This window comes from Lathamus discolor, chromosome 2, assembly GCF_037157495.1.
Source record: "Lathamus discolor isolate bLatDis1 chromosome 2, bLatDis1.hap1, whole genome shotgun sequence".
NCBI lineage: Eukaryota > Metazoa > Chordata > Aves > Psittaciformes > Psittacidae > Lathamus > Lathamus discolor.
The window spans coordinates 22,334,381-22,360,026 of NC_088885.1; the positions used below are offsets into that span (position 1 = coordinate 22,334,381).

Here is a 25,646-nt window from a genome sequence, read left to right on the forward strand (position 1 = left end):
AATGAAAAAAATACAAAGCTGCACTGAAGTAGAGATCAACAGTGAAAATTAGTGTCTTTAAAACAGCCTATGCATGAAGAGATTCAAAACGTTCATTGTTTATGGAGTACTCCAAAAGACACCTGAAGGAGTTCCATTTAACTTTTTCAGATTAGCTCTATTCAATCTGAGGTTTTTAGTCATTAATTCTTTCCTATAATACATACTTCTGCTCACTGCATGTCATGTTACAAATACAAAAGTACTTCTTGATTAATTAGATTGGAATCTTTTTATTTCATTCAAACATTTTAATAATGGACTTCCACTACTCTACTGTTTGAGTGGGTGACTCTGTTAAGTTCTCTGCAGCTATTACTCTTCCCCCAGAGATTCTGACCAAAATTGTGAGAAAATTACTTTTATCTTACTACTATTCTGCCTTCTGCTTTCAAATTAACAAATGCAGTTAAACTGTTCAGCAATTCCTCAAGGTCCTCTAAATAATACAATGCAAGAAATTATTTCTGTTTTACAGCAGTATCTTTTTCAGATATCAAATTATGAAGCAGGAATATTTTTTGCTGATTAGTGTCACAAAGTCTTTTTTTTTTTTTTCCTTTTTAATTCCAACATAGCATACATATTAATCTAAAATACTTTTCTGTTGGGTTCCAACTCAGAATCTCAGAACTAGCACACAGGAGGGGTTTTGAATGGAGACCAGCAAATTCCCTTTTCATTAGTCAAGTGTTGATGAATGCTCTTCTGTAACAGCTCCCTGTCACTGTTCCACATTAAGGGAGTGAAACCATCTCTTTTTAATCCCCCTTCTAAACTGTCAGTTTACATTCTGAAGCAAACTATATAATCCATCATACATCATTCTGTCATTCCCGAACTACCATAAACTGCTGCTGGAGAGGGACTCTTCATCAGGGACTGCAGCGATAGGACAAGTGGTGATGGCTTTGAACGTTAACAGGAAAAGTTCCAGTTAGATATAAGGAAGAAGTTCTTTACTGTGAGGGTGGTGAGGCACTGGAACAGGTTGCCCAGAGAAGTGGTGAATACTCCATCCCTGGCAGTGTTCAAGGCCAGGCTGGATGGAGTCCTGGGCAACATGGTCTAGCACGATGCATCCCTGCCCATGGCAGGGGGGTTGAAACTGGGTGATCTTAAGGTCCCTTCTGACCCTAACCATTCTATGATTCTATGTCTGTGACACAATTTTGATGCCTGTGCTCACTGTGTGTAGGGAGTTTCCTAATAAAATCTGAATAGTTTAATATCTGCTTAGATTTTCTGAAAGGTCAGCAAACATTTTGATTATTTTTAATAATTATTTCAAGTCAATACAGAGGCTGGGAAGGGTCAGAAAGAGGAAAAAAAGCTATAAACACACTTCTTGAGAATGTAATCTAATTTTCAGTTATTTTAAAATAAAACTATAGCTTGAATTTTCCTCAAATTCTCTGATAAAGATTACCTAATCTGAACGTTCATTCTATACTTTATTCACAGCACTGCTACGTTTGACATCTGAGTGGCAGTTTTTATTAGACTCAATGAAAAGAAATTTAAACACTCCATTAACAAACAGAATAATTGCATAGAGTGTTACATCAAATTTGGGAAGAATATTCAAAGCAACTCAAGACAATAGCTTGAAAAGTAATTTCAAGCTACATGCTTAATAAAAAATTTTAAGAAGTAGGCAGATCTGAATTTCTATCATTAAAAAGTATTTATAATGAATAATCTATTTTTCATAGAAAGAAATTCTTATGGTTTTAGTCTCAATTTCATATCACAGACCATGACATTTTTAGGTACATAAACACTTCTTTCAAAATTAGTTTATTTTCCTAGCATATCACTATACTTCCAAATATTTCTGGGTATTAAATGCAACTTTAATACTTATATAAGTATTAAAGATTAAGGTATATAACACAATTACAAGATTTCTTCCAAATTTACCTTTATTTCAGCCCCTACGGTTATTACACAAATTAATATTTTTCTTTTAAAATGTCTAAGTCTTCTATTATTCTTTAAAATATTTTAAAATCATCACAAGCATCCGCTGTAATTGGAAAATTGAATTAAAATTGTTTTTCCAAGGAGGTTATATATTAAAAAGAAAAAACAACCCCCCTCAATCTAAAAAATACCCCAGGCAAGCCAATTCCAAATCTCCAAATTAAAATAAATTACAATTGCTCTGTGACCATGTTTTGCTTCCTAAAAACATGTTTCCTTTTCATTATAAAGTTTAAGGAAAGGTATTTAATGGTTCTATCCCTTCATTCTGGTGTTGTTTGGTTTTAAAGCAAAGAGGTTTTCATTGTGAAGTTTACCTATTCAAGTTGGTTAAATGGAAGTTTCAAGTGCAGTTTCAAGTTGGTTAAATGGGAGCAGTGAAACAGAAAATATCTGCCAGCAGGATGAACAAGAACTGACGACCAAATCTTCGTATGTTGTATCCATGGTATAAGGACTTCAAGGAATTCAAAGGATATTTCTTCATTTCAGGTTCTCAGAGGTCACTGAGTTTTATAATTATCTCTAAGCAATTTTCTCCACTTCCTGTTAAGCTCTCTCTAAATAGCTGTGTGTGTTGCCATGCAGCTTCACCATTCCCTCCATCTAGAACTGCTTCCAATATAACTTCCGTTGCACCAGAAAAATCTGCATAGGAGCAAAGATTTTTATCTATTGGAAGAAAAGATAAGTAATTCAGTCAGCCACTGCTCCAGACAGCATAAAATGCTAGAATACATGTTAAAAAGGGTAAGTTGTAATGAAAGATTAAGGATCTCCGTTGGAACCACTCAAATTCATCTGCCAATTGGTGGCAGGAAAAAACACAACTGCAAATTTTCAGTTATTATTTGTCCAGTGCTTATGCTCAGGGGACTTAGTCAAGACTCACATATATAAGCATCTATCCTTTCTAGTAAAACACACGGGTATCTTGTATCCGCTATGTTCTTTCTAACCATGCCCTTTTGCAGACAGGGCCGTGTGTATTGATAAACCCGGGGTTTGTACCAGGTTTCATTCAATACACTGTATTTTCTTGACCTTCCTAAGAAGTTGGGAAAATCAAAATGCATTTGCATTTCATTTTCACATTTGCACAGTGCTCTCTCCATTTAAACACCTTTGCTGAATGATCTAATTCACTATTTAAATTCCACACTTACCTCCTATCAATTCAATTTCCGCTGTTGGAGAGCAAAGCCTCCACTTTATTCTTCCACTCTGAAATGTCTGACTGCTTGTCCTCACTGAAATGTTATCTATTTTTAGATTGACTGACTTGCATTCAAACTTCCAGCTGATGGAAGCAGAGGATGACCTCTCTTTTCGGGCTAGATAAACCTAAACGGAAAGAAGACATAGTCAGCATGTCAAAAGTTAAGATAACCAACATACACCTAATTAATTGTTGCAATAAGGACATGAAATCTTAAGATAATACACTTTCGTTCTTTATCAAGACTCTGAACCTTTAAAATTGTACACAGCACAATTTTGTGCATAATCTCATTCTGAATCCTTAAATCTGCTCCACAGTTAGGTAATTGTACATGCTTACAGTCCTTCACTAGGAAACATTAACCTATTTCAACATGTTTGGTAAAGTTTAAGCCACAAAAATACCTGAGCTTATTATTAAAAAATAGCAACAAACAAAAGGCAACAAAATGACCAACAACAGACTTCTGTTTTTATATAAATGCACAAGCCCACACACCTCGGTTGCTCATTTCGGTTCATCAGTATTGCTGATGAAAAAAACCTGCAATCAATATTTCAGATTTTTCAGATGAGGCTGTTCACTGTACACTGCTTCTCCTAGGACTTGACAAGCTTTGCTTAAAGCCAATCATACATGCTAGCTATATATAAATCTTATATTAACATTACGTGAACTTTTAGTGATATGTATAACTTAAGGTAGTCCCAATGCTGTTCCAAGCTTCACCTAGCTGAACAGTCAAGTTCACATGCTAACGTTCATTAAATTCACAATGAAACCTTCACAAGAATTTTGTAATAAGCATCTGACAGTCCTTACAAGTCTAGCAACTATTACCAGTAAACCAAGACAACAGAAATCACAGATTTAAGAGTGGAAATTGACACGATCCTTTCAGAATCCTTAATTAAGAAAACTCAAAGTTCTGTCATGCCCAGGCTTCTGATTAATGTCATACTGAATGGACTTAGACAGGTCTTTAATCTTGGAAGAACATCCCTGAATAAAACGATAACAAAACACAGTAGTGTGTTTTACTAAATATCCCAGCCTTATATAGAAAGGCCACTGACATATTATAAAAATATTTAGTGTTACTATGCACCAGGCTTTAAAATAATAATTCTCACATTATAGAAAGCTGAAAAAACCCAGAAGTGTGAGGGTATTACACTGAACATCACCTTCAAAGAGGAAATACAATTTAACTTGCTTTCATGTGAATATAATGTTTATGCTCATGAAAGTGCTGATGTCCAAGCAAAATTTTTTAAGTACTTTACTAATTCTAGCAAGAGAGTCTCTTGATCAGCTTCTACTGAACTGCTGTATTTGAGTAGGGAAGCTAAAACACTCCATTAATTATTACTTGGTTGAGGTGCACTAAATATAGGCTTTTAGGGATAAAAACTGAAACACTAGCTTGTCTCATCTTCCATTATAGTATCCAACCATTTAATCAGAGAAACAGAAGTTGAAGTTTCCTATTGTGCCTTTTTGATGCCCTCTAACTTTCACACCTGCCTACTCTTTTTCCAGTATTATTTCAAAAAAATCTGAATTCAGGGGAAGAAAAATTCTCTTCTACTGGAACAGTTCTTATGGAAAACAAGCTTTTAGAAACCCATGCATTTCAGATCTACAGGTTCTTACAGTCTCATTATCATCTATTGTGGTTTGCATGTTTGAGCCCTGGACACCAAATTCTCTCTGGGTAATCTGATTAAATTTGTGGTTTATATCTGTTTCAGTTGTGTAATAAAGTCAAGTGACACTGAATCACAAGAAAATACACAAATACAATGGAGATGGCTACCATCAGATTGTCAAAGATGATCATCTATCTGAATCGTATTGATCAACAACATTGCAAAGACAGAATACATAACCGATTGGTTTTTTTGTGTTACTCCTGAGCTAATACCTATAGTCACGTTTACAGCGGCTTTTAGATTTAAGTTTCTTTCCATTCATCACATGCTGAATTATAAACAAACCACAATGATAATATTGGCTTGTTTCTTGAACAGCTGATAAATTCCAAATCAGTACCTTCCGCATTTCCTAGAGATGTTACAAAAGAACAGACAAACCCCAAACAACCTTTCCCTCTGCTGTCATTCATAATACAGACAAACCCCAACAAAAAGTCATTTTAGATTCATACACAGACATTACACAGGACACTCTTCCTGTTGAACTAATATGCCTTATCAAGGAGCCTGAGATATACCTGTATCTGTAGCTCCTAATTCCTCAAGGCCACCCTCTCATTCTTTATCTAGAATGATTGAGGTGCAAGGCAAATACAATACAAGGGCAAAGTTGGTTTGCCTGGACTTATGCATTGGACCCTCTCTGTTTTATCTGATTTGTAGAGCTGAGTGGAAGAACAGACCAACAGTAACTGGCTTACTGCAAACACTTCTTGTTGCAAAAATGAGCATAACTGAGCACTGTCTTGATGATATAATGTGCTAATAGATTTTCAGCAGATCCTAGGGAAACAGAGAACAGTTGTCCCTCATTCTGAGTTTTTCTTTCTTCTCTTTTTCTATTAACCTATTCTGTTGTAATATATTTTGTATTAGTCTCTACTCTTCTTCCTTATTCCTTCCCTTTAATATAAGATAACCTATTTAAGCTATTCCCCCATTGCATTTTGCAGGGTAGTTATACGTAGAACCCAGCATAGTAAACCTCAGAAGACACTTACATACTCAACTCCATCTTTTATCAATGGGAAGCAAACCACTGCCTAAACTAGAAGAATGCTTGGCCAGAGACCTTTCAGATTAGTAAAACAATAGGGGACCAAACCAATAACATGCTATAGTCCCTGACAGGAACACTCGGTTCCACAGCTGATAACTGTTGCAGGAAAAGTTGTTTGCTGAGTGAATGACCCTTCCCCATCTTAACAGGCATCAGTTCTCTTCTTGGATTTAGAGCATATGACTATCTGGCTGCTCAATGTCCTGTCAGATTGGAAGGAGTCTGGGCAGAGTATATGATAATCTGGGTAACAGACAGGATTTTGCCTTGTGGATGAAACTGTAATATTTAGGTATGACAATTTCTTCCTTCAGCTGTGTATCAAAGAGATATAATACCCTATAAATCTGTTCTCCAAAACAACAAAAGAAAAAAATTATTTTTAGAGGGAAGTACTGCTTTTCAAGAAAACAGTATTTGTGCATTTGCCGCCCTAAGGCATACATAAGAAGGAAGCCATTTCTTTAAATTTGGTGCTTTAGCAAGGATTTTACCTATCTGCAGGGAATTTGATTGTCCTTTCTGAAAGACTAGATTCATTTCAATTTTTTTATGTCAGGTAAGATCCAGAAATCTTACCTGAAGCTTAATCATTTACTAACATCAGCTGAATTCTATGAGCACCAAGAGAGGTTTTGATTCCAAACACAAACAAGGGGTTTCTATTTTATTGGAGTTATTATACTTTCATGGTAGATTTTACACTTTTAGTAACTGCTATCCTTACCATTTTCCAGTCTGTTTCAACCTTTCTCCAGATAGACTCTGCCTTCCAAACACCTGCTTCCCAGCCACTTATTTTTTCATTATTACTGGAAACCCGTGTATAACTATCTTCTACTATATTGTAGGTGAGATGGAAGAGTTTAGATGTCTTCTCTTTTTCAGAGGGAATAAAAATTACTTCTTTTCTTTTCTGAAAAATTAAAAAATACAAGCATCGTCATTCCCCGATACATTTCAGTAAGAATATGCTACTTTTAAACAGCATGCCTTGGCTTCCCAATTCAGTTTTACTGCCAACTGAAAAATGTCATTTTTAAGAGAGGTCATGGACAAAAGTCGTTCTGCAAATAGAAGTTTTAAACCAGTTTCCTACATTAGACCTGAATCTTTTTTCGGAAAGGAACAGAGATTTCGTTTTTAAAATTTTCATTCAATTACTTTTAGAAGTAAATTATTAACAAAATAACATAAAAATAGCAAATTTGAGAGATTAACATATTAGGAACAGAAAATTTGCGCCGAGTATACTTCTTGTACAATCATGAATAACAAAGGTGATTTGTGACTATCATATAGGATGCTTGTATATGACAGCTTACAAATTGACTTCAAAAAACTGAAGGTAGAAACTTGAGAATCAATGGACCACCATCAATCCTCAAAAATTACTTGTGGACCTCTACTGCATTCACATCAAGCTTGCACCTAATGTTTTTGCAAGTTTCACTGTCCGCACTAAATCTGTAGGCCGCCTACCATGTAGTGATATTCGTCTGCAGACCACAGTAGGCAGTTAGGTACCTCTGAGATAGTTACCAATGCAAAAGTTAAATACCTCTGGAGCAATTTCACCTCTGGCTACTCGCCAAGCCATTGAACCTGATGTCCTTCCACCATATTCTCCGGGTTTAGGCGTTTTAGGAGAAATGAATTCAACAAGCTCCACAATTGTTCTTTCCAAGAGCTCTCTTCTTCTATTTTCCGACAAAGACTGTTGTCTCTGAAAATACATGTAAGAAACAAAGTAAAAAATTCAGAAAAATGGTATTTGTAATTCTGCTCTAGAGTGACACCAACACGGAAAAGAATTGAAAAAACAGACTAACATTTAAAGTCAAGACTGACTGTTAGAAACACTAATCTTGGAAACAATCTTATACCACATGTGCTAATATAAATCAGTCATGACTGCATGTGAACTTGCATACACTAACAATATAGCTTTATTTTAAAATCAGGTTTGTGCTACATTTTTAATACATTTGCTTAGATGATAAAACACTTCCACAGCATATTTCATAGCTATCCATATGCATTCTGTATCATAGCTGCTCTTGATACTATTTGGGGGAAAGGGAAAGCAAGCATAATTTTGGACTCAAGTTTCACTAAGGTGGAATGATTTGATTTGCAACAGTCTTGGTTTCATGGTTAAGGCCAAATAAATGATTCTGTTGGTCTCTGAAGCAGTTATTTCACAGTGACTGATTTAATCATAACCTATTACATTAATACTTTTTGCAGGTATCAGAAACATGAGAAAAATCACCTACACTTCCAGGTATATTAGTAGAAAAGAAAAAGAATGACATAACACACTTTCTTTGCCCACATGAATTAAACTATGGGCATTTTTTGGTACACAACTTAAAAATTTGCTGAGAGGCTGGAGTTTTGTCTCCATTTTCACGTCAAATATACAGAGCTGATACGTGAAGCATTTTTCTTTAATTGTGGGTAGTTTTTTCCAACTCTGTGTGGGTTCAACACTGAGTACATAAACGATTACACATCATCTTTTTTTTTTTTTCCTGCTTTGGAGACCACCCAAGGAATGCACACTCAGCCTACTAGGACCTGAAACTTCAGGCCAGTAAGTATTCCAATTATCTCAAAAAGCAGTCCTGACTCCAGAAAGTTTTGCTATTAGAGATCAGAAAAGACACATTTGAAGGGTTTGCAAACAACAATATGGAACTGGATACAGGAAAGTAGATAACAGAGAAGTCATGAGAAACAGCTCCAGCTGAACAAATTCCAGCTGCCAAATACCAGTTATAACACAGCAATGGGGTAATGCACCTCTGTGTTGCTGGATGACAAGCTGTGACTCCAGCAGCTCCTCATGGAATACCAGGCCTTCCTGAACCTAACACTTGCATGGGCACTTTGGATGCCCACATGCAGTACCACAGATCTCACTCCAGCTCAGAGGAAGTCTGATACAGAAGTTTGATATTGCCCTTAAGGTAACAATACTAAATCTACAATTTTCTTTGAGCCGCTTTGACATAGGGAAACCCAGTGTCAAGGGTCATCACACCAAAATTAGTGAGCAATGGCAGTCTGACACTCGGTTGCCCTTGCTCTGGAAGCTGTTGTAACAGTATCTGAAGAAACCAGTTGTTAAAGAACAGGGCTTCGACACAAAAAGGGTGCCTCAGAAAACATACCTCTTTCATATGACAGAAAAAAAGTAATAAGCTCTCAACTGTAAAGTGTACAAGCATGCTAATTTTGTAATCTCCCCACACCCAGTAGACTCTTGCATATTAAATACTAGCAGCATGTAAGACATAACAGACTCCACAGAGATCAATACTGCCTGTGCTGGGAAAACCTGTAGCTACATTTCCTACAAATGACATTGTCATAAAGCATCCATGTACTGAAATGGATTCCAAGAATGCCATTATCAACTGCCATAGCTCAAACTTCCTGCTTTTGTTTTTTGTTAAGGTATTACCCTCTACATACATGCTCAGGCCCCACCTTTCTTTGGCAGACAAAGGAAATAGGAAGGAAGAGGAATTGTGAACTGCAGCTTTAAAATTAGTTCTGCATCACATGCATGTTACACTGTTGATGTTTTCTGAAGAATCCTGTACTTTCAAGGAGATTGATAACCCATGGTTTAACTGGACCCACTGCTGGGCAAGCAACAGATAATTTGAGGAAATTGAATTTTAAACCTTTATACAAGCAATACTGGCTCATCTCACATCAATCACCATGAAATGTCTGCAATGTAACCCAAATTGCTAGTTTTCCTTTTAAGAGCTGACCTGGCTGCAGCTATAACCATTCACAACCACTACCAAAAAAAATGGTGCCTGGAGCAAATAAAAGTTGTTTGTTTCCCTGCCCCACCACCCAATTTCCAATGAGAGCAGTGGAAAGTTCAGGGTCCTCTCCTCCCTTTCTATAGAGGTAATGTACAATGGACTGGAATAGGACAGTGCCCACACAAAGTTGAAGAATATTTGTATGGTACTATACAATAACATCAGATAGTTGGTAATGCAGAGGTTACACACCCATTTAAGAATGCCTGACCCAAATAAAACACATTCTATTTCTGAGAAGTAAAATAGTGTAATGAATAGATTAAATTATCCTTTGCCTCTTTTCAATATACTTTGAACTGTTGCTTGGTCTCTGCCTGTCAACTAAACAGACAGACTTGCAGAGAAATAATGGCCACAGCCATTGCTCTTTATGCAGGAAAGAAAAATAATAATCTCTCAGATTCCATTTTCACTAATATTGCACTATAAATTATAATGTATATTGCATACCGTGCTTCTTGTGCTTCTTTTATTTGAAACTTAGAATAATTGAGCTTAAAAGATGCAGTGTTGAAGCTCTGCATCAAAAAATATTTTTGATGCAGGAAAAATAGCTCCTAGTGTGAAGTCAGTCTCTATGAGACGATGGGAAAAGGGAAAGTTAGTGGAGGCCTTTGCCTATGTCAGTTATCTGCTGAATAGGTTGCAGTGAAGGAAAGAGCATACTAGCTGAAATACAGACTTGCAACTCAGCAGACTAATGAAAACCCACTATAAGACGTCCTGATAGTTCTAGTGGTGAGCTGCCTTACCCCCCCTACTGTCTGCAAAACCTGCTGAATATGACATGGAGATCCTCGGACAGCAACTTTTTAAAAGCCCCTTGATTCCCACTGCACTGTCACCTTAGTATGAAATCTTACAAAAGGCCCTTTGACTAGGACAAACAATGGAGGGGGGAAACTGTTCTTTTGATAACCGCACAGCAAACCGCCTCTAAGCCCCTGAAATCCAATTCCAACTATAATAGACAAAAGAAAAAAATGAGTAAGAGCAGCTACTTGCAAGGATTAAATTTATTGATTAAATTAAACATTCTGAACAGCTACTGTGCAAAAGGAAGTGTGTGAGAGAAGGGAATATGAGTATCATTCAGCTTGTAGAAAGGGAAAGTAAGCTGTTCCTCAGAATAAGATACCATTAAAAAGACAAAGGTTTTCCAATAAAACCATAAGACAGATTTAATAATATGGGAAAGCAATAGGGAAAGTGCGCAGCATAAAGAAAAGGCTGAGATTTCCCATGTGTAGAGAAAGGAAGACAGGAAAAATGTAACTGTGTCTTGGAAGCACATGTATAGCTTTGTTTTCTGTACTCAGTTTTTAATAAAGCTTTCATTTAAAACATGACCAGAATGCCTGTCCTCTGCTTGAAAAGTGCTCACATCAGCTCAGGAGCTAAAGCAGGCGGAAGGGAGTAAGAAACAGGCCAATAGACCAACATGCAGCACCATCTGTTGGAGATGGCAATGTACTTTTTACTGGAGTTCTCTGAACTCCTGTAAGTGAAGCAGATCATGATCCTACAGTGATATCATCGAGGTGAGATGGAGGTCAGGCAAGCCAGCCCATGACTCAGTTGCATATACTTTCCCGATTCCACCTGTATTGTCAAAGCTATTTTTCAATTTACTAGTGCCATATTTTGAGTGTTTTTTCCCTATGGACACGTGGTAGAGAAGTGTCTGGTTTCTATCACCAGCAGATCAGAAGAAAGGCCCTCGAGATCAGTTTTGTAGCCAGCAAGGGTACAATGCCTGAAGAGGATGGCATTAAATTTCTGTAACCCTGCACAAAGCGCATGCACTCTTTAACTTCACTTTCTGATCCTCTATCTCCTTTTGTTCTGCTACTCTGGTCAGTCTCCTCAGAGCTCCACTCTGCTGTGACTCTAATATTTCACTATTGATAAAATTTCAAGCTCTGGGCTCAAAGATGAGGCAGGCTCAGTTTTTTTTTTTTTTTACACCCTTACTGTAAGCCTGTAACCCTCAGGCCAGCAGGCCTCTAAAGAAGGCATAATCTGTTTATTAAGCCATCGCCTGTACGCTACCACGGGATTAAAGTTTGCACAGGAATTAGCCCTGAAAGGAAGTGGGACAAAAATGGAACTTCACAGGTGGCTCAAGGTTTAGTGGTTTTCTAGTATTTCAAGTCAAGAAAAGTTCATGCTTTCCCAAGTAGGGAGTGGAAAAGCTTATTAGTACAAAGGTGCTGTATGCACTTGAGTTCTGTGACTATGACATGCTGGTGCAAATGGCTCCATGTATTCATGCCTAATGTCCCCAAAACAGTATATGAGGCTCCAGGCCAAAGCTCTGCTGATAGAATTAATGCTTCTTGAAAGTCTTGGAAGCAGCCCGTAAATCATTCCTCCTGCTTCCTAGAGCTTCTAAGAAGTCACAGAAAACAAAGTAGGCCTATGTTTCTTGTAACTATGAATACTATCACTTTCAAGTTAAAGCATTACTGATGCAGAAAATGTTCAGCTGCCCTCAAGGAGTCCATATAGTTACAAAGCAGCTGTAATTTACCCACAACATGTGATGATGCACAAGTCTACTCTAAAGACATCAAGAAAAAATATATAAACTTGATATACATTTTACATATACACACACATTTGACTACGTAAAAGATATGATAATCCTCTTGCAATACTGTTCTTTACCTCAGCTCACAGACGTTCAGCAATGTGACTGATTCTTAGGTATTCAGTGTAAAATGAGGTCTGTATAGTTATCAGCATTTTATATTCCACAGTGCAGACATTCCTCTGAGGTTACCAAATTTATTTCTTTGTTCAAGGACTTTGCATTCTGAAGAGAGGATTAGGTTTCACTCAAAGAAACCCATTTAAGAAAAGCAACATACCGTTCTATTCAGTGCGTTAATTGTTTCACGTAGCGTAGCTTCACTGAGGGCTGTCCTTCTAGAGAGTACTTCTTCATGTTTACAGCTGTATCTCCAGGTGACATCAACAACCTCAAGCACAAGTTGAAGAGAAAATAAAGCAACCAAAAATTCTCATGTATCTTGTTTCATTTAAAGAGGCCAGCTAATCAAATATGGTTTTCTGTAATAATTCTGGAAATCACACTAAGATGGAATACATCACACCATTGCTTCAGGGCAAGCTTGTTTATTATTGATATCATTACTCCTACCTCATCTTTGGAGAATGCAAAGATGTAGGAAAGCTTCTTTCCCCACCCAGTTTCATAGAGAAGAGGCTTATCACAGACATTTTCACAGGGATCACAGTGAAGCCATCTTTTCTGAGCTGAAGAATATACTTCAGTCCACACATGATCTATATAACAAGGGCCAAGAATAAACAATGAATTATAAGGGCAGGTCCTCCCTTCTAATACTGTAGAATATTTTAACTTTTCCTGATTTATTAAATGAAGAATCAGGTGAAATAACACATCTTCTGTTCAGCTACATTCAGAATTAAAGTTACCAGAACTTTCTCTAAGGATCATAGTCTCTTAGATTTAACTAAAGATTGTATTATCTTGAAGTCAATCATCTAACCTTACTTGCAGAAGTGTATTTCAATCTCATCAGGCAAGACAGGAAATAGAATTTATATTGTCTTTGTTAGCTGAATGGCAGCTCATAACTCTATATGCTGCCTGATGGCTTAATATAATTTGAGAACCATAAAATACATAACCTCATTTTGCATAGGTTTTTACTAACAAGAAAATGTTCTAGAATACTGATACCTGTACAGTCCCAGACGTATCTAGCTTCAAACCCTGCAGCTCTGCAACACAGTGTAAAACAGTTAGCCCACTCGCCACAGCGTCCACATCTGGTTTCCAGAAGTTTTTCAGGGTGGTTGTACCTACAGGAGAAAACCAAGATAAAACCAGAATAACTGAAAATACATTTCAGCTTTCCAAATCTTTACATCATGACTGCCCTTATTTGTGATTATTTAAACAGATTTCAGTGCCATTCAGTCCACAAAAGAAAATAGAAATGATTGCTGCATTGCACAAAACAAGTGTGAGCAGAATGCTATTTCTAGTTTGACTTACGTGACTCCATCACATGTTTCTGGCAACACTAAAATGAATCTGGGTTTTCAGTTTTCAAAACTGACTTAGACTTACATGCTGGTCCTTCTGACAGCAAAAATATAAAAGAATGTGTATTTGCCCTTGTGCTACAGACTCAGCGTAAGATGTGCATTACCCTTTATTATTTCCACAGAAGTAAAAGTTCTCACTGAAATAACAAAACCCTACCTACATATTATGCCAATATTAATGCGTTTTATCTAGATGATGCACGTTATCGAATTAGCAAAAAAGAAGAAAATCAGAGAAGTATTCAGAACAAGGCCACGTAAAAGAAAGCAATGTATAGTTTTTAAAATCTCTAATCTTGCAGTGCAATTGCTGGTTCATCTACCATCCTATTATGTTACTTCAAATGGCTTCTCTGATCTTCAATCAGCAACTTACTACTTGTTTACAAAACACACAAATGGAAAGTTGTTTCTTGAAAGACAAGCAAAAAAAAAAAAAAAAGGACAAGACAAACCTTTGTGCACTCACCTTGGGAATCTATTACACAACTGACACTGGCTGCAGTAATGATTTTCCACTCTACTGGCATTCCACCTTAGTTCATCATCAATAGGCAGCAGGTAGTCACTTTTAGGCTCTGTCTGCCCACCACACCTGCTGCAGGGAAGATTATTTACCCAGCGAAAAAAGTTATTCTTAAACCAGTCCAAGAGCTCCAAGAGTAAGAAATCTTCTTCATTCACATGTGCACCTGTAAAGTTTACACAACACACAGTTAGTGGAAAATAATTTGGTTGAACTTTCCATTATCTACATAAATCACCACCTCTAGGTCTTTATTATATTTTAAAGTCTCATTATAAAAATAAAGCTTCACACGTTACTTAAGGACCGACACAAAAAAAATATAAATCTAAATTCTCAAAACTGAGTAACAACAAACTCTATAAGGAACAAAAAATTGCAATCCTACACACTAGAGCTAGAGTGAGAGTAAGAAATTGCTCAGAAAAATAAGTTAGATAGACATTGAAGCCTATTGAAGTTCCTCATGCCCCTAGTCTTCCGCAGCTTTCTTCTCCTAAACATTCTTTTCCTATTCTTGGATATTAAACTAGAAATAACAATCACTTTGATTTCATAATCCCCTGGAAGAACCAGACACTGGCAGCAGTCTAGACAGCTTGGTGTAATTATGAACAGACTTTCTACAAACACAGCTTAATTACTGTTCACATGGTATATTCTACAGGTTGTATTTGTTAATGAAGTTAGCAAATAAAGACCTTTGTTATCTTACCCCAGCTAGAACAGGATATGTTTAGTTTTCTACTCTAGCCAATTTCACCACACTAGACTCTTCTGACCCATTTTCCTGTGTTCACAACAGTGTTAGAATCTACTCACACACTGTCACTATTCCATCACCTAGAAATAACTCCACTTTACCTTATTAACAAATTTAATAACATATTAACATACTTAATTAAAATTTAACAATCCAGTCTCCCAAAAGAGATCCTTCTAATTCCTTAGTCTTTAAATATATAATCTGCTTCAATATCCAGATACTCTTCCTTCTTAGATTCATAAACATTCAAATAAGTCCTCCTATTAACTCCATTATTTAAGTCAGACTACAGTCATAGATATTTATACCTAGTTATTTTACATACTACAGTTTGCTTGTTAGTCACAGTGCAGACAGGTCTGACTAATAAATACGAAGATACAAAAAAGAATTTACAAAAATGCTGTTTAAAGGAAATTGAAACAACATGCAAAAAAATTCTGCACTAGCTCCTTTTTGAGGATGGCAAAGAGAGATGAGGTAAGATGCATGTTTTACTTATTTAAGTTCTTCCTCAGAAGCTGAAATAGTCTTTGGTACAAAAGACTGCAAGGGCCCGAACTCTATTAAACACATATTGCCAAGACCATGAAGTGCATGAGAAAAGATCATCTATTAATTGAAGCAAGAACACCTGAGATTTAATTGTAGTAAAAGTTCCATTTTTATTTATTACATGTGAAAAACATTTATACTGGAACACTCAGGTTGTTATTGCTTACAAAATTAATTATTTAAACTTCCTGCTAAAAATTGAGTAAGAAGATTTCAAGCACAGGCCATATAATATTCTTGGATAACATTCAAATCAGAACCTATCTATGAAAATGTGACTGCTATCATATGAATATTCTTTTCTTGGTTTGCAAAATAAATCCTTCATGAAAACACTGCACAGAAAGAATGTCAAATGTAATTTATTTGAACAGAAAATGCTGGCTGGGACACAGCACAATCCACCTTTCTAATGGAAAGTGGTAAAGGGAAACAGTTAAAACAAATTTGTGCTTCTGATCAGATGACAATCTTCCTGTCACAGTCTCTATGATCCAAACCCGCCTATTATGCATTGTAAGGGAAGTCCTAAAAGCAAGTGCCACCTAGCACTAAGCAGTTATTCCCACAGGTGACAGTCTTACTACAGCAGTCCAGGTAAGTCAAAGAAGCTGAAAGGGCCAATTACTGATATGTCTCATATACAGTCCATTCACAAAAGACTGTTTCTAGAACGCTCTTTAAACGTGGTTTCAGATTGTCACAATACAAAAGAGTGGAGTTCCATCCCTTCCCCTTTATCTGTATCTAAATTAAGGTCTGGAAGCTATTTTGAATAATCAGTTTGATGGCTTGCAAAGAAGCACCTGGAAACACCACCCTCCTCCTCCCTTCCCCTTTCTAAATAATGTGCACAACAGTATTTAAATGTGCACAATAGAGCATAGCTTATTTTTGGCTTGCAAATCAAAAGCCATCCCATCAAGTTAGCAGAATTACTTCAAACAGAACCTTCTATCAAAGATTCACCTTCAAAGGATTTTTTGGTGTAAATATGCTCCCGGAATAGTGTTGGGGATTTTCAAATATATATTTCATACAAGTAAAAATTCACTACATTACTAAAACGAATCAAACTGCTACTTGAAAATAGAAATGTCACTTTTAACTGATACTTTGTACATTCAAAACAAATTTGCACTTATGAAGAAAATGTAAGGTTTAGCCACTAGAGCCACAGATATTTGTGTCTATTTCACTTTTAGCTCCTATTCATTTAAGCATTAGCAAGACAGACAACTATTTGTATCAGGTTGTCTCATGCAAAATTTCACTGATAATATCATTTTTAAAAGTTAAGCGATATTTTGAAGTTTTAGTCTGAATTTGGAATTGTACATACAGCAAAATTGCACTGTGATAGTGCAACGACTGCTCAAATAAGAAGCTCCCCTTCTATTGTATGAACTATTTCACTCTAGATGCAAAGAACATAACAGTACATGCTCACCCCATTTGTTCCCCCAGCACTGTTTATTAATTCCAAAGTTAAGAGTTCAACATCTTTATGTACAAGCAATAAAGGATGGATGACAAAAATTAAAGAAAAAGTAATAAAAGAGTAGAAAATTTTAAAATTATAAAAGAAGGCAATTCTGGTTTAGTGACAGCATTTGGAACCTCCAGACATATGACCAAATCCGTACACCTAAACCATAGTAGATATACGCATCATCCAGATGTTTGAAAGAATATTTTAAATTTCATATACATTATAACTTTGTAGCGTTACCTTTGTCCAGTCTTGTAGCTTGCGCTAACTTTTTCTGAGCCTTTCTTTTCAGTTCCTGAAGGGGAATTGAAGCTAGTGCTTTCTGCTGAATAGAGGGATTCTCATACATCAATACAAGATGCTCGAATTTTGTTTGAAGTGTTTTCAAGATATTTGCAGCCTGCAAAAGGATTTTAAGTCACAAGATGATTTTTGAACTTCTACCTAAAGCCAGAAGAACCAAGCTCTCATCTCTTAGTTTGAGTCATAATGATATATTCAGTTACATTATATATTTCTTTACAGGCAAAATGTTTATTTGTAAAGATGTCAATACAAATTACAGACACCATCAACACAAACTGTAAAGCCAGCCTTGCCATCTATGACTATTTTAATTGTGTCCTAAGTGGAAAAAAAACAAACTAATGATTCAGGGAGAAAACTGGTTTACCTCTGATGGCAAAGGTTTGGGATTTTTTTAATTACTATTAATTTTATTAATTATTCACCCATTTATTTTGGACACCTTTTACCTGAAACCCACAAAAGAACCTGTAATTCATCACATTTACTGAACACTGCAGCACCAGTTCATAGAACTCTACTACTGGTTAATGCTGCTCATCTATTTCTACTTCCTTCTCTCACAGACCAACTCTGATACAGATTTGGATAGCCCTGTGACCACACACTGAACAGTGTATTTTACTATAAATCAAATATAAGAACTAGGCTTCTTCAGGCAGTAATCCCAAGTGTCACTTAGTGGCACCCGATAAGGTATCTACTGAAATAAATAGCTAAAGTTAATAATACTGGAGTTAGCACCCAAGCAGACTATTTACTCTCATTTAAAGGGGGAAAACACAAAGTGAAATGGGATTTTAAAATTAAGTCTGACGTATTTTGGGGGTAAACCTGTGGCACTGCTAAGTTGCCTTATCTCTACTGCTAGATTGTGTTTCAGTCTTCAGCCTTCTTAACTACTATCTTTTTTTCCATCAAAAGCCTACACTTTCCTGAAATGCTAGCAGGAAATACAACATAATATATGTATGAGAACTCTTCAAGAGTCTTCTTTCAAAGGAGCATCTAAATTAGGAGTGATTATTTCGAAGCTGAACAGTACTACAGGGCCAGTCCTTACTTTTTGCAACTGCTAACAGAAAAGAACTGGTTTTATTCTTCCTGGAGCTCATCAGCTGTAGGTAACTGGCTTAACATCATAAGCCAAATTGTGTTCAGGTTCACTTTAATGCAAGTTGGAAGAACAGAAACAAGGGAAGTTAGGGACTCTCAATGGCTTATAGATCTTCATGTTCTGTCAGCTTCCTGAAAGAACAGAGATATTGCTCAGCACATCAGAAATGACTATGCAGATTTTCCCACTGGCAAACACCATCCATGTTACAGTAGTGCTTAACGGGTTTAATGGAAGCCCCTGTATGCCAGTAAATGTTCATGCAAACATCTAGAAGTGTACTGAACCTCACCGCAAATCTAAGTTTGGATACCTTTTTCCTCCTCTAATCACTACTCCATTCAGGAAGGGATCAGAATCTAGCCATCAGTATAATGACCACTCAGAGCTTTCCTTCCTCCAAGCCCTTCCACCCCTGTCCAATCTCATGAAACATGGAAAAATAACAGTTGCAGAGTAAGGGATCCACAACTCCGATGGTTAGGGTGAGTCAAGTAGTTACAAGTAGCTACGAAGGATTAACCTCACAATACATTGTGTCAACTTGAAATCTGCAACATTTTCTCATTGCAAGATAAGTGCAACTTCTACAGCTTTAAAGCTTCCAGTATTGCAGCAAGTCACTCAACATTTCATTATCACTTTCAACCACTATCACGGATGTGGCTGAAAGAGTAAAAACAAAGATGCAGACAAAAAAAACACCAAGACTTCAAACAAATTCAAATAAACCCAGTCAGTATATTTTAGAGGCAACTACTAGCATGCAAACACAATTAAATGGTTCAATATTCAAGTGCCTCCAACAGTTCCTTTCCCAAAGGACATTATGGGTGATGATGATCACTGAGTGCTCTCTCCCCAAAAGCCATCACTTCAATCTATGCTTTTCAATTTCTCTTCCACTGATCTTGTGGTATGTATTGGGAAGAAACAGTACGTCATATTTCAGTATCCAAGAATATACTGATACTGTAATTTAAATGAGACAAACTGTTTAAGGACATATGAGAAACGACCTCTGGAAAAATTCAAGTGACACTAGTTTTGGGGGGGTGTGGGGAACTCTTTAGAAAGTTAAACCACAGCATCCTTCAAATCTTCTATCTAAAGGCATAACCATTTTAAAAATTGTATGGGGTGTTAAAGAGTTTTCTTCCTCCAGGCCACATAACATCAGATGAAATGACTCTACTTCTCTGTCTTGATAACAAACTTTATCTCAACCTCTTGGACAAGGGTAACACAGCCTAAATAACTGCAGATCTGTCCTTATCTGGCTAAATTCCCATCTCTCACAGCAATTGCATGTGCAAAAAAAGAAAAGCCTTCTCACAGGCTACACACAGAGGTCATAACGCATGAACTGAGATGCTAACAATCAAACATTATGGTTGTGCTCATATTCTTTTGCTGGCTCTCAAAAACCAAACACAGTATACAGCCCTTGTCTTACCTTCCCACCCCTCTCTTTGTTCCCCCCACCTTGCTGTTCCCTTCCAATACAATCAGCTGGTTTTCCTTGACACCCTGATGAATAAAAGGTATATGGACATCTTCAATAAAATCTTCGTTAATATTCTATTTATGGCAAGTTTCACATTGAAGCTGCATGGAAACCAAAGAAAACACTCAAAAACTTCAGAAAACACTGGAAAAAAATAAAATTCCTCTAGTCCAACCTCCTACTCAAAGCCAGGTTAGCTACAATGTCAGACCAAGTCATTCTGGGCTTTATTCAGTCAGGTCCTGAAAGCACCCACATTTGGAGACCACACAGCTTCTCCAAGTAAGCTGTTCTATTAACTCTCCAGCAATCTTTATACTCAGAATTAGTGTGCCCACAAAGTTTTCGGGTTATAGTTACCATTTCAAGAGACTGCACAAGTGATGTTTCTGGCTGCTGATGGGCAGGGGCAAGAACAGACTCAGCAGGTCTTGAATGCTGATGTGCAACTGTCCGAGTGCTGGCCACAGTTTCAGAGGATCCTGATCTATGGATTTGATTAGACTCATTCAGCCTGCTACTCCTCTCTCCAGCAATTAAGTCTCTGATTTTACGTAGCTGTTCAATTGAAGCTTCCTTAGGGAAAACCAGGTGAGTTTCTTCCTGAAATTTAGACAAATTAATTCAGCAGTTAATGCAGGTCTAAGCTTGTCAGTGATTTCTATCTATTGGTAACAACTGTATCACTTACTGGAAGTTAGCACACTAAGGCTTGGCAGGATTCAGCCTTGACATTAGGTCCCTTACAGCAGAAGCTATTAGATCAAGAACCTACAGTCAGTCTAGAGAAAAAAGGCTTGGAACAACACGCTTTTGTTAGTAACTTATTTTGTAGAGCCACACACGGGCAACCCAATTATGGCTTGGCAAAGAAAGCAGCAATAAAAATGAACAAATGCTCAGTTCTCACTGTGCAGCAGTGAAATGCAAGGCAACAAAGGAAGACAGCCAGTGTTGGAGGAAGAAGCTTCTAGAACAGCATCTGCTGGGATTTCTGTTCTATACTGAAGAGAATATATGTATTTCTATACATAATCTTCTATGTTTTACGAGTTTTCAGATAGGAAATGTTAGTGACATGTAAGCAGCTTGGGTTCCTATATTTGATTGTAACATGATTACTGGTATTGAAACAAAAGATTAATTGTGACACAGCAAATATCATGGAATGGTTTGGGCTGGAAGGGACCTTAGAGGTCATCTAGTTCCAATCCCCCTTACCATGGGCAGGGACACCTTCCACTAGACTACGTTGACCAAAGTGACCTTGAACTCTTCCAACTTAACATGAAGAAATAGGTTGCTAAAAACAGGAAAATCCTGAATCATTCACACTTTAAGAGTTTCAGTTTCTTGCACTGCAGCACTTCTATTTAGTACACTAATTTGTTAATCCACATTTACTTTAGGTCACCTATCACTGCAGATGCAGTGCTTCATTTTAATACTTTTAGAATCACCACAAACCTAAATTGATTTTATCAATCCAGCAGAATACTAATTTTTAATTACCAAGCAGACATAAAAGAAGAAACAACTTTAGTTATCACTGCTGAATATAAGTTTGTGAGCTCCAGCCTCAATTGACATGATAACCAGAAGCTTAAGCCAACATGGTCCTAAAGAGCTGAGAGAAGTGAGAATAGCACTTTATAATATGTTCAGAATGACTGTTACTACGGCTTGAGCACTTCACTAACTACACTGCTACACTGCCTATCTCTGGGCTAAAGCACATTGTTAAAAATAATCTCCTGAGCACCAGAATGAGAAAAAATCCACAGACCATTGACCTCTCTGCAGTCACCATTTCCTTTAGCATATATTTTTTTTTTTTTTAAATTAGGACAATTACACTGACTAACTTCACCCAAAGAGAAGGGGGAGGTCTCATGACAGCAGGACCTAAATAACATAATGTGTATACCAATAAAGAAGCATAGCATCAAATAGAAAAACTAAAGCAAAGCTCTTGCATAAGCTCTGCACTGTTAAACCAGAGTTTCACCCCAGCTCTCCTGTAATTACAAAGGCTGCTCCTAGCTTAACAAACTGGCAGGTTAAGCTCTATCAAGACAGGGACCATTTCAGGACACAAAGCAATCTTCAAAATACATCTTTTTGACTGCAACAGAATCAAGATTCACTCAAGACTATTTTAACATACAGTTTCATAAATGTTTTAAACGGCTACAAGTCCCACCCTCTCACAACTTCAACAGGCTACTGCCCTCCACTGCTGTCATGAGAACACTAGTAATTGTGCAGCTGCACTGTGAATTAGCTGAAAAAACATTTCTTCTCTTGTTTTGGGGGATTAATTTTTAATCAGATCAGTTTCCCTTATCTAACTCACTGTAGGGCTATACAAGCCCCACTAATGGTAAGAGCAAACAGCAAAAGAGCAGGACATCACCTCCCCCCTCTTCCAAATGACAGTTTCCACACACATGTTTACAATATGGGAACTGCTGTCTGATGGTGCAGTCTGATGCCTACCTAATAGTGGGCTGCTACCAAGAGAAGTGGTTTTCACCATTTCCCACCATTTCCTTGGTGCCAGCATGGATATGTATCTGACAGTTACGCAAACTAGTAGTGCACCTGAACTGTACTAGAAAACTAGATGATCTTAAGGTCCTTTCCAAGCCTAATTATTCTACAATCATCACAGATCAGGTTAGCTCTAGCTCCACCAGATTCCTGAAGTAGTTCCACCTAAATTTTCTGTTGGTTAACCGCAGATATTTGCAAACAAGGATTGAAAGAAAACAGCAATTTGTTTAAAATCTAGTGCCTTGCAATTGGGAAAGCAGAAAAAAAAAATCTAATTTTAAATTTTAGTGCGTAAACTGATGAAGACACCAGAAATCACCAAATTAGACTCACCTCTTGAAATCCCATCTCAAATAAACATTCAACTGCTCCTCTGACAGGCAATAGCCTCGTAGAAAATGCTGGATTTCCAATTCGAATTAACCTGTATTTTTCTTCATAAGGATTCCTGAAGAAATGGAAAGTTTTAATTACGTTTGCAAATTAAGTAAACACAAGCTGGGCAACTGCACTAAGCAGCATTAGTCAGTGACAACAGATTAAAGTTTAGTTTCATTCTCACCACATAGGCAGAATATGAAACCTACTTTGACTTAAATCATGTTCTCCATTCAACTCAGAGTTACAAACTGGTTCTAAATTTTAGTTTGCAAGTTAAGTTCATAAATACATGTTTTCTTGCCCTAGCCAGAAGGACTTAGTCTGAAGTGACACTTTGAGACAACTTTACATCCCACTCTACCTAGCAAAATTCTTACTGAACTCGTCAGCACAATGCTGGATCATTTCAGGTCCATGACAGGTGAAACCGTTGTAGCCTTTTTACTTCTTTTACTTATTTTACAAATATACAGTGAGGGGGTTGCTCATGCATCTTGAGCTGCTTGAACATCAATCATACATACTGGTATGCAAGTATACCCTACAGAGCCACCTCTCAAAAATTCAGCTATAATTAACTCTTGATACCAATCTTACAGAGTCAGATGAGAAAGGCAACAGAAAAATCAAGTTACTATTTTAGCATTACTTGTTATACATCCACTAGCTTTCGGGTGCTTAAATGTTTGCGGAACCAGGGCCAATGCAGGCTTTTATATTTAATGCAAAAAAAAAAAAAAAAGAAAAACCCAAAACCAAACCAGCCTTCATAACAAACCAGGCAGAAACAAATTAGGAAATACAAATCCAAACCACACACACTCACGTGAACAGTAAACTTATTTTTAAATAACGATGAAGAGATGCTAGATATTTTTTAACTTCAATATCCCATAATAAAACTGAATTGCATGGCTCATCTTTGAGACGGTCTGCCTACAAGCCCATAAATAACTTACTACCTAGGAGTATTTAACGTTAAGTTCCTTACGGAGCTGCAGTAGTAACCAGACAAGAACCACCCAGCCGACAAGGCGACTCTGGTTACCTAACACCGCCCAGCCAAAGCGCTCGGCCCACCGCGATGCCCGCAGAGCCCTCGGGCACCCCAGCACGGCCCCGACCGTCGCGGTCAGGAACCGGGGGCCTGCCCTCCGGCGAGCCCCGACCGCGCCGCCCAGTCACCCTGCGGCAACGGGCCCGCAGGCCGAACCGAGCCGGGGCTCCTGCCGCCGTGCTCCGCTCACCGGAGGATGTTGTCCGCGTAGGTGAGGAGCAGCCGCGAAGCCTCCAGGAAAATGTCGCGCCTGTTCTGGCAAAGCTCGCTCACGGCGGGAGAGGCCGGCACGGACGCAACACCCACAGCAGCCGCCATCGCACCCCGCCCCCGACGCCGCCGGGAGCGCGCGCAGCACGCATGCGCAGTAGGAGCGGTGAGGTCACGCCCTCAGACCCGCTCCGGTGGTGGCCGCGCCCCGCCTGGGGACAGCTGTGATGAGCTGAGGTATCCTGACCGGTTTAGTCATGGAATTAGCTCGGCGGGGAAAGACCTTTAACATCAGCAAGTCCAACCTTTACCCAGCCCTGCCTGACCACCGCCAAACCACGGCTCTGAGGGCCTCATCTACACGGCTTGTGAACGCTGCAGGAATCGGTGATTCCACCACTGCCTTGGGCAGCCTGTTCCAATGCCTGACCACCCTCTTGGTGAAGAGATTTTTCCTAATGTCTAATTTAACCCCCCCCCGGTGAGGCTTGAAGCCGTTACCTCTTGTTCTATCACTTGTTAACTGGGAGAAGAGGCTGACCCCCACCTCTTCCCATCCTTCTCTCAGGCAGTTGTAGAGAATGACAAGGTACCCCCTAACCATCCTCTTCTCCAGACTAAACATGCCCAGGTCCCTCAGCCGTTCCTCATCACACTTGGGCTCCAGACCCTTCACCAGCTTTGTTGCCCCTCTCTGGATGTGCTCCAGCACCTCAATATCCCTCTTGTAGTGAGAAGCCCAGAACTGAACACAGAATTTGAGGTGCAGCCTCACCAGTGCCCAGAACAGGGTGATGACGCCTGCCCTGGCCCTGCTGGCCACACTATTGCTGATACAAGCCAGGATGCTGTTGCCCTTCTTGGCTGCCTGGACACAAGCTGGCTCATATTCAGCACCGTCAATCAGCACCCCAAAGTCCTTTCTACCAGGAAGGGTGGCAAAGTTAGAAGCTGGTGAAGGATGGGGATCTAAGGAATGCCGGTAGCAGAATGGCGACCAGAAGAGCACTGGGACTAGAGCAAGGGAGCAAAGTGTCGGCAGGAAAACTGCTCTAAGGAATTAGTTAAGGTGAAATATAAAATGGGCCTGGTAAAAATTCCATAGCATGGTCCTGAGGAGCTCCTTACACATGTGTGTGATGGCCCTGAGTTACGTAGCTCTGTGCTGCGCACCGCGGCAGGTTTGACAG

The 25,646-nt window shown here is 38.2% G+C and overlaps 1 protein-coding gene across 1 annotated transcript; it reads right to left on the minus strand.

The window, feature by feature from the left end:
* Window positions 1–1,513: 1,513 nt before the first annotated feature.
* Window positions 1,514–24,612, minus strand: NGLY1 (N-glycanase 1). Its single transcript, XM_065666126.1, has 12 exons — window positions 24,437–24,612; window positions 23,142–23,256; window positions 20,613–20,855; window positions 17,563–17,722; window positions 14,453–14,675; window positions 13,613–13,734; window positions 13,046–13,191; window positions 12,753–12,863; window positions 7,587–7,751; window positions 6,753–6,941; window positions 3,192–3,369; window positions 1,514–2,697 (listed from the first exon to the last, which is right to left on the minus strand). Exons 1-12 carry the CDS (start codon window positions 24,562–24,564, stop codon window positions 2,522–2,524), a joined length of 1,956 nt encoding a protein of 651 aa, XP_065522198.1. The 5' UTR covers window positions 24,565–24,612; the 3' UTR covers window positions 1,514–2,521.
* Between the last annotated feature and the right edge of the window lie 1,034 nt (window positions 24,613–25,646).

Excerpts from the sequence above, each read along its gene's own strand:
- NGLY1 (XM_065666126.1), bottom strand. The coding sequence starts at position 24,564 with ATGGCGGCTGCTGTGGGTGTTGCGTCCGTGCCGGCCTCTCCCGCCGTG. Across the intron at positions 13,192-13,612 it reads ATACGTCTGGGACTGTACAG|ATCATGTGTGGACTGAAGTA; the intron begins GTATCAGTATTC and ends CTTGTTATATAG. Across the intron at positions 7,752-12,752 it reads TTAACGCACTGAATAGAACG|AGACAACAGTCTTTGTCGGA; the intron begins GTATGTTGCTTT and ends ATGTATTTTCAG.